This window comes from Anopheles ziemanni, chromosome X (assembly GCF_943734765.1).
Source record: "Anopheles ziemanni chromosome X, idAnoZiCoDA_A2_x.2, whole genome shotgun sequence".
In the NCBI taxonomy this organism is placed as follows: Eukaryota; Metazoa; Arthropoda; class Insecta; order Diptera; family Culicidae; genus Anopheles; species Anopheles ziemanni.
Genome location: NC_080707.1, coordinates 8346349 through 8354465, shown reverse-complemented (window position 1 = coordinate 8354465; position 8117 = coordinate 8346349). Strand labels below are relative to the sequence as shown.

Here is an 8117-nt window from a genome sequence, read left to right as displayed (position 1 = left end):
ACTAGCGCCATGTTGGGCGAGCCTTTGGCGTGTACCGTGCTCGAGACGCGTCGTTAGCGCCTGTTAGATGTTTTGCATGCTCTAGCTAAACGTTCCGAAAAAGAGACGATACTGTGGAGGCGCAGCTTTTTTGGAGCTAGCTGCTATAAGTAGCGCTACCACGGAGGGTAAGCTGTTGTTGCTGTTCTACCCCTCATGCAGTAGTTGACTACTTAGCTGGCAAACAAACACACTTTCAACTGGGGGTGGGGTGGTTGAATGATGAAACTGAGTCTCTTCACAGAACTACAATATGCGAACACACTTTCTCACAACTCTAGTAACTCCGTTTCGCAACAGCAATTATTATATCTTGCCTCGTTGTTTATTCTACTGCTTGTTATCAAAAGAATCCAAGTGTTTTCGTGAGCGCAGAAACTGACTTGTCAATACGGCCACCCAAGGTGACTACAACAATCAACAAGTGGTGTCAAGCTACGACAGTTCCAGGTGTACCGCACAAGGTGGCCACATATTACAGTGAACGAAGGAAAATAATAATTATTATTACCATTGCCTTTCCAGTACCCTCAGGCGGAACGAGGAAAAATTGGATGGCACCGCTTGAACCGATCGATACTTTTAAAATTCCTTAAAATCAATCTCATGCTTGAGCTCGAGGGTGCTTTGCTTTTGTGCTGCAGCGATCGTTTGCACGGAGATACACAGCCTTAGCATTGTAGTTATAGGATTTGTAGCATAACACGAACGTCATTATCAGCCAGGGCCAGGTTTGACATGCGAGCGTTAAAAAAATAACGAAAAAACTGTCTCAACATTCGCTCACCCTGCAACCCTGCTGTAATCCTGCCCGGTTTCGGATGATTGGTAAACATTGGTGGTCTTAATGAGAAAAATTTTACATACCGCCCTAATCACCGCATGTGGTTAAACTTATTTCTAGCAGGCACACTGGACACCGAACCGGACTCATAAGCATGGCAAGTGAGGTCAGTGGCGCGGCGGAACCAGCTGTCGCCGAGGAGAGTGCAGCGATTGATAGCCAGTTGAAAAATGCCCAGAAGGAACTGCTGCGAGTGCGGGAAGAGTTTAACCAGCAGCGGGCAAGGATGAAGGAGCTGTACCTTTCCAAAGAAAGTAAGTCTTACCGCTCGTAAACTCGAGCACTCACCCTCGTCGTGTTTGAAAATGCTGCAAATGTAATTGGTTCGCCGGTTGTAGACGAATGCAGAAAGCTGGCGTTGGAAGCGAACACTGTGCGGAAGGAGCTGGAAGAAACGAAGGCCCAGTTTATGATCCTGGAGTACAGCAGGGAGAAGGATGCGGAAGAGCACAGCAATAAAAATGAGGACGAGGTTCGCACGCTCAAGCAGCTGGTCAACGAAACGCTGGACGAGTCGTCAATAATGCGCGAGTCGTTGAAAGAACTGCAGGACGAAAACAGTAGGCTTACGGAGGAAATAACGCAACTCAAGGAGGAGCTTGCCGATTCCAATCAGGTACGAATGTTGGTCAACCCTTTTTTGCGGAGCAACGTGATCGGTTGGGTAACCATCAGCACATAAGATTATTTTTCTGCTTACTGCTGGCTTGCAGGTTTCGCCCAGTCTTGCCAAAACGGTACAGCAGGCGAAAAAAATTATTCTCAAATTCGGAGCCGCCGATTCGGGCAGCTGCGACAACCTGGAGGAATCAATGCGGAAGGTAAAGAAATATGTACGTATGTCATTATGCTTTCGAAGTGTTTAGTATATTATTTCCTGAGGCACTTTCGCTTTTTTGCATTAGCATGCTAGTGTGCCCATGTTAGCATGAAGGTTTTACGTCAGGCTTATCAACCACTGTACCACACCCTTCATTCAGATCCTGTGCTTTTGGCGAACTGTCATAAGCATCTCGACTGCTTCCCTCGCTCAAGTGCGGGCGATTCCGTGCAGTATGAATACGAAACCATTGCAATAATTGTTTAAATCAGGTTCGCCATGGATCCCTCGGCAACAGTGGACGTGGTAAGAGTGCAGTGTGATTGTGTGTGGTAAAATAAAAACAAACCAATGGTGTCAAACAATAGAGTGCACAAACGCGTGCTGAACATTTCCAATGGGTGTAAAGACGGATACGTAAACATTTACGAAACGAGAGTGCGTCAAGCATAGGTGGCTTGCCAATCTGAATGTGCGCTTGTGTGTGTGTAAATATGCTCATAACATCACTACTGCAGCGTGTTTTTTTTTAATTTTTCGTGTTTGATGAAACTGAACCCTTTCAGTATCTGGTTTTATGTTTTTTTTAAACTGTTTTCGGTGTAAAGAAAAGTACCACATTACTCCGTAACGCTTACGATTTTGTCGATGATGGAAATAATGATAAGCTAATTAGAACTTCTTCTTTTTATCCGGTTGCTTTGTAAAATGCCAGGCGCAGGAAGATGCGGAAGTGCTGCGATCGTTGGTCGTGCCGCTGGAGGAGGAAATAAAGTCTCTGAAGGAAAAGCTACGGCTGGCGTACGAGGAAATAGAGACGTTCACGGCTGCGCGAGACAAGAAGGATGTGCAAAAGTCCGCTCTGATCGGCATGCTGACGGTGTCCGCAGCAGGTAGCATAGGCAGCAGTAGCACGACGGTTCCAGTGCAACAGGTATCCGAGATGGAAACGAGTGTGGCGTGTGAAAATTGCGCGGCACTCGAGGCAACGCTTGCCCAGCAGCTGGAGAGCGAGCGCAAGCAGAATGCCACGTGGGAGAAGAGCGTCGAGCGTCTGAAGGAGCAAATTGCCAAAGAAGCGGCCTTGCGGGCCGACCTCGAGGTGCAGTGGCATAAGAAGCGCGAGGAGCACAAGAACGAGGTACAGAAAGTGTCCGATCGGGCGGCGCGGACGGAAGCGGTGCTGGACAAGCTGCGCCGCGACTTCGAGCAGCTGAACGTCGACCTGTCGGAGGAGGTAGCCAAGCTGACCGAAGAGCGCGAGCAGGTCTACTACAAGCTGAACAGCCTGCAGCAGGACAACGAGTTCCTGTCGGGGAAGTACATCGCCAACTCGGTGGCCCTCAAGGACCTGGAAATCAACTTTCCGCAGAGCATCGAGGAGCTGCAAGAGCTGGTGCTGACACTGCACGAGAACTTGATCGTGACGAAGGCGGGCTGCGAGTTCGCGGAGCGTAAGGCGGGCAGCATGCAGGACGAGGTGACGCTGCTGCAGGAGCAGCAGCACTGCCGCGACCGGGAAGCGAAAAAGTCCGAGCTGCACTACATGCAGAAGCACTACCAGCTGCAGGAGCAGCTGAAGCGGCAGCACCACGACTTCCAGCAGCTGAGCGGCCAGCGGGACGAGCTTGAGCGGGCGGACGCCGAGCACAAGAAGCAGAATTCCGAGCTCCGCATGCAAATCATCGAGCTGCAGGCGACCAACGAGCGGCTCGATCGGCAGAACGGTGACCTGCGCACCAAGATGACGGTGCTGCAGGAGGATCTGGCCAACAACGAGGCGGTGCAGAAGGACTTCGTCAAGCTGTCCCAGTCGCTGCAGATGCAGCTCGAAAAGATCCGCTCGGCCGACACGCAGGTGCGCTGGCAGGACGACGACGACGTCGACCAGTGCCCGAACTGCAAGAAGGAGTTCACCGTCACGCGCCGCAAGCAGCACTGTCGGCACTGCGGTACGATCTACTGTCAGCCGTGTCTATCCAAGTCGGTGCCGTCCGGTCCCAACCGGAAGCCGGCGCGCGTCTGCGACGTGTGCCATACGCTGCTGGTACAGGACACCGCGCCCTACTTCAGCCGAGAACCACCGCAGTCGCCCTAAGCTGATGTAGTCTCATCCCTTTCCTTCCCTGCTCCCCCACAACCTTATTCGTACGCTGAAATTGTTAAATTTGTAAGTTAAGTTAGGAAATGTAGGTGGGAGAGACGGAACGTGCGACAGAAAGTTCAACTTGCTGCCGCAACACGTTCGGTGCCACCCAATAGCAGCGTGTGAGAGATGCAATCGCACGCTGCTCGGGGCCGGATCCACTGAGTGATAACAACTCGCGGGTTTATTGCATTGCACCATGCAGACGATACAAGCCAGAGTTCGTGCATAAATCCCGCGAAGCGAAGGGACAAAGGCTTACAGCACCTTCCCAGCAGTTGTGTGATGTCATTTCCGCAACCCGTTTTTATAGTTTTTTTTTTACTCAAACACACACATTTTCATCCCAACAGTTGATGATGACAAGTGCAATAATTTTCTATGCTATGTATTACGTACTATTTCAATATTTGGCTATCTAACGTTAGCCAGTTGCTTTTGCATATACTTCTAAGATTTACATTTCTAGCATCTGAGTATGCTGTTCACAAAAGGCACCGCTTTTGACGATTCTTAAATTACTTTTCACACCAGTAACAATATTTGTGTATGATTAAAAGGCGGATTGCGGCTAATCTGCAACACAACTGCGGGGGAACAAAAACACTGTACGCTTAGTCCCGTGAAGAACAAAATTATATTTTTATATAAGTCGCCCAATAAAGACAGTTTATTTCATCCGTGAGACATAGCTCGTGTATCACCTTGTGTTACTTTCCCCTCTTTAGCTTTATGTTTAAAACCCAAGACGCGTACCTGGAGATAAGTCATACGTTTTATTTAAACTCATGACGCGTTTAGAGTTGGGCTTTTCTGAAGCATTTTAAATTTATCTTGATCATGCCAAACTTGACAAAATCGCATTTTTTATTGTAGATTACCTTCCATTCTATCCAATGAGTTCTTAGCATTTCGACAGTTATTTACTGTTGGTCACTTTGTTTTAAAGAAACCCACAAGAAGGCTCGACATCGATAACAAAAAAGTACCAATAGTTTGGTATGTGATGCTTTATGGGTATTGAAAAGCGATGATAAATTTTACGTGGTGAATTTTAAATTTTCTCTACAAATTATACCATTTGTCTGGGTATGCGAAAACACTAATTCCCCTTTTCACATTTTCCAGTACAATTGTTGTTAACCAATTCTTCGCCGTAAATCTGCAAAGGAGTAAATAAAGATAAAACAGTTCAACAAATTGTTCTTTTAGATTAGTTTTCGCCAGTTTACTATATATGTTTCGCGGTTTTCGGAAGTACGACGGAAGTCACCAAAACAAACGACAGTTTTTTTTTTTGCTTTAAGCGAACGCAGCTCAGCCCGAGCCAGGATCCTTCTGCCCTTTTCGAACATGAGCAATTTATTATCTTACTGTCCCTTTATTCATTCATCTTTTGGTTGGCTATCAAAAACCGAATGTTTGCAGTTCCATAACGACAATGTTTTTTTTTTTTTTTGAGTGATTCTCCCTACAATCGCCCCCGCTCCTCGTTTTCCAGCGTTCGTTTTACCTTCCTGGCAGGAGCCGAAAGGTGGGACTGTGTTTTATGTACATCTCTCGTTCCCGTCCCGTTTATTTTTGCCCAGTCTATATAATTTAACTTTTGTAACACAACGTTCTCTTTTTATATGATAAAACCTCCTCGGACGCTGGTATAGGATCGTCTAAGTAATATCGATGGTGGGGCCGGATTGTGGGCAAAATTGGTCGAACCGTGTTAGAACGGTTTCGGGGGGGGGGGGCATAAGACGTTCGTTTCATTCATTCAAAGGCACTTAAGTTTTCCTGCGTAACTTTCTCAACTTCCGCTGGGGGGCACAACACGGTTCGTTCACGGGACAGGGATTGTTCTCTCCGGTTTCTCTACTCTCGGCTTAGGATTGGTGTTCTGCGGTGGTGGCTGGCCAACCGAGGGTTTTGATTAGTGGTAGGCGTGTGTAAAAATGCATCGATTGCTCCGATATAACGATTTGTAAAGTGTTATAAAAATATAAATGCTATACTAACCGCCCTTACATTAGCCTAATGAATGAACCTGCAGGGTTTCTTGGGGAGGCATTAGGCGCCCAAAATCACGCTAGTTACGCAAAGATCCGTTCCTTCAACTCGCTTGCGTTTCTCGCCCTTTGATTGATTGTGTCTTGTGTAAAGTAAGCTCCTCATCAGTGTCAGCAGCATCATCAGCCTAGGGATGGGAATTCAGAATTCCCCACTTTTCATTGATCTAGTAGTTCACGCAGCAGCGCGGTTGGCATTTCCGGCTGGTTGTGTCACCCTCCCACCCACACCAACGCGTCCACATTCATCGATTCAATTCGTCTCTCTCTCTCCCTTTTTCTAGCGCTACGTTAAAATATGTTAACTTCCCAACAAAATACACTACCGTTAGAAATTCTCTTCTACTAACCTCCTAAAAATACTTCCCGTTACTATAAAAAAAAACAAACAAACGAAATGCTGCAACGGCCAACGGAATTGTTCCGCCACCTTTCCGTTCCGCTACGGAACGGTATGAGGGGGGAGGGGTAGGGGGGGGGGGGAGTGTGAACGCAGCACTATAATACTATTACTACCGGTCGATGGATCAAAAATTCCGCGCATCTGACCATCCGGTTTTATCCCTTTTTTTAACTTTTTATACATTCCCGCACACGTTCCCTCTCTTAATTTTCCTCCGCTTCTCCGCTTTTCGTTTTCGCTTTGCCTTACAAAAAAAAGGGTGTATAATTACAAACGACTCCACTAATCGATAAGAGTAATAACGACCTATTTACAGTCCGCGACCGCCTTCTACAAACATGAGGCGCGCGGTTCCTCTTATTAAAATAGATTTGCTTTCGTTTCCTCTGTCCTTTTTCTTACACACACACACTTGGCATACGGAGTTCGCGGAGTGGCAACAAAAATCAAAATAATAAACAGAACTATTTTAAAAGACAAATCGAGTGAGAATGAAGTAGGAAAAAAGAACAATTCAGGACTGCATTGTGTACGCGCGAGCTTCAGAAAATCAGTGCATTAATTTTAGTGTCCGGCGTCACGGCGCCACGGAAGTATTATTGTTGTACCATGAGGAATGTGCAATGGTTCGAAGTTACCGAAAGCGTGTAGGAACGTATCCTTAAATGGAGGAAAGGGGGGGGGGGGGGGGGACGACGGGCAAGCAAAAAAGGAGGCGAAACCGCGCAGGGTTAGGCGGCTGGAAATGTTGTTTACGATGATCACATACAAGGTTTGTTTTGATGAAAGTATATAAATAACACAACTATAGTTGATGGAAAACGAAGTACATCGGTTGCTATAATCTACAGCGAATGTTTCATGTTTTGTTATCGTTTGTAAGCCTGTCTCTTTGGCAGCGCTTGAACAGAAATGGATTAAAGAGCGCAGTAAAAATGTAATAGCCAATCGTTTTCAGTCGCACGCTAACAATTCTCGTGTGTGTGTTTTGGCTCGAATCATCTCACCTTCGTCCGGCTGGGACCACTGCTGGCTGCGGCAACGGTTGTAAAGACGTTCTAATTTTCTACTGATTTTCGACTCCCTATACTGCGACTTCTAATGCTTCGAATTAATTGAATAATTTGATTGAAAATTTAAATAAATGTATGCACAAATAATAGTGCACGTTCGCGAATTAAAAAGTAAGAGAAAGTTAAGCCATTCGGATGGAGCGAATTCGTATGCTCTCGACAATGACAATGCGTAAGATAAAACCATGTGTTGTTCGTTCAAACCTTCTAAATAGACGCACCTCCTTAAAGTTCTCTTTGCTTGCGCTCGAAACCTGCCAAACCTTCCTAATGTTTCTTCCTTTCGTAGAAGAATTGATATGCGTATTGTGTTACCTCCCCTTCGCTCACTACAAATGTTTCGAACGGTTATGCGCTGGTTTCCTGTCATAAAGGTATGCATAAATAATGGTGCATGTTCGTGAAATAAAATGTAAGAGAAAAATATACCGCGTCGGTTTATCTAATCGGCGCATTCGAATGGAGAAAATTCGTACATTCTCGATAATGCACTTGATAAACAGACAACACACAAAACCCTGAGGCGTACAACGGGTGTTGGTGTTGTAGCGCCCCCAGGACCGTGCTCGAAGCGGTAAGAACGACACAAGTAGTAAAATCGAATAAGTGCCTGATCTAAACTAGACTTCTTCTACTACTACCGTGCGGTTTGCGTCAACGAATCGCAAAGTGAATACTTGACAACGGTTGACAAATTCGAAAGAAAGCTTACGCTTCTACCGCCAGATAATT

At 46.3% G+C, this 8117-nt stretch overlaps 1 protein-coding gene across 2 annotated transcripts; it reads left to right on the top strand.

Annotated features, from left to right (window-relative positions):
- The first annotated feature begins 970 nt into the window (after window positions 1-970).
- On the top strand, window positions 971-3807 carry LOC131290745 (rab GTPase-binding effector protein 1). Of its 2 annotated transcripts, none has more exons than XM_058319916.1 (4): window positions 971-1137; window positions 1222-1499; window positions 1597-1704; window positions 2419-3807. In XM_058319916.1, exons 1-4 carry the CDS (start codon window positions 978-980, stop codon window positions 3799-3801), a joined length of 1929 nt encoding a protein of 642 aa, XP_058175899.1. In that variant the 5' UTR covers window positions 971-977; the 3' UTR covers window positions 3802-3807. The 2 variants fall into 2 exon arrangements, with proteins under 2 accessions (XP_058175899.1, XP_058175898.1); XM_058319915.1 differs by having other exon boundaries at window positions 1597-1716.
- The last annotated feature ends 4310 nt before the right edge of the window (window positions 3808-8117 follow it).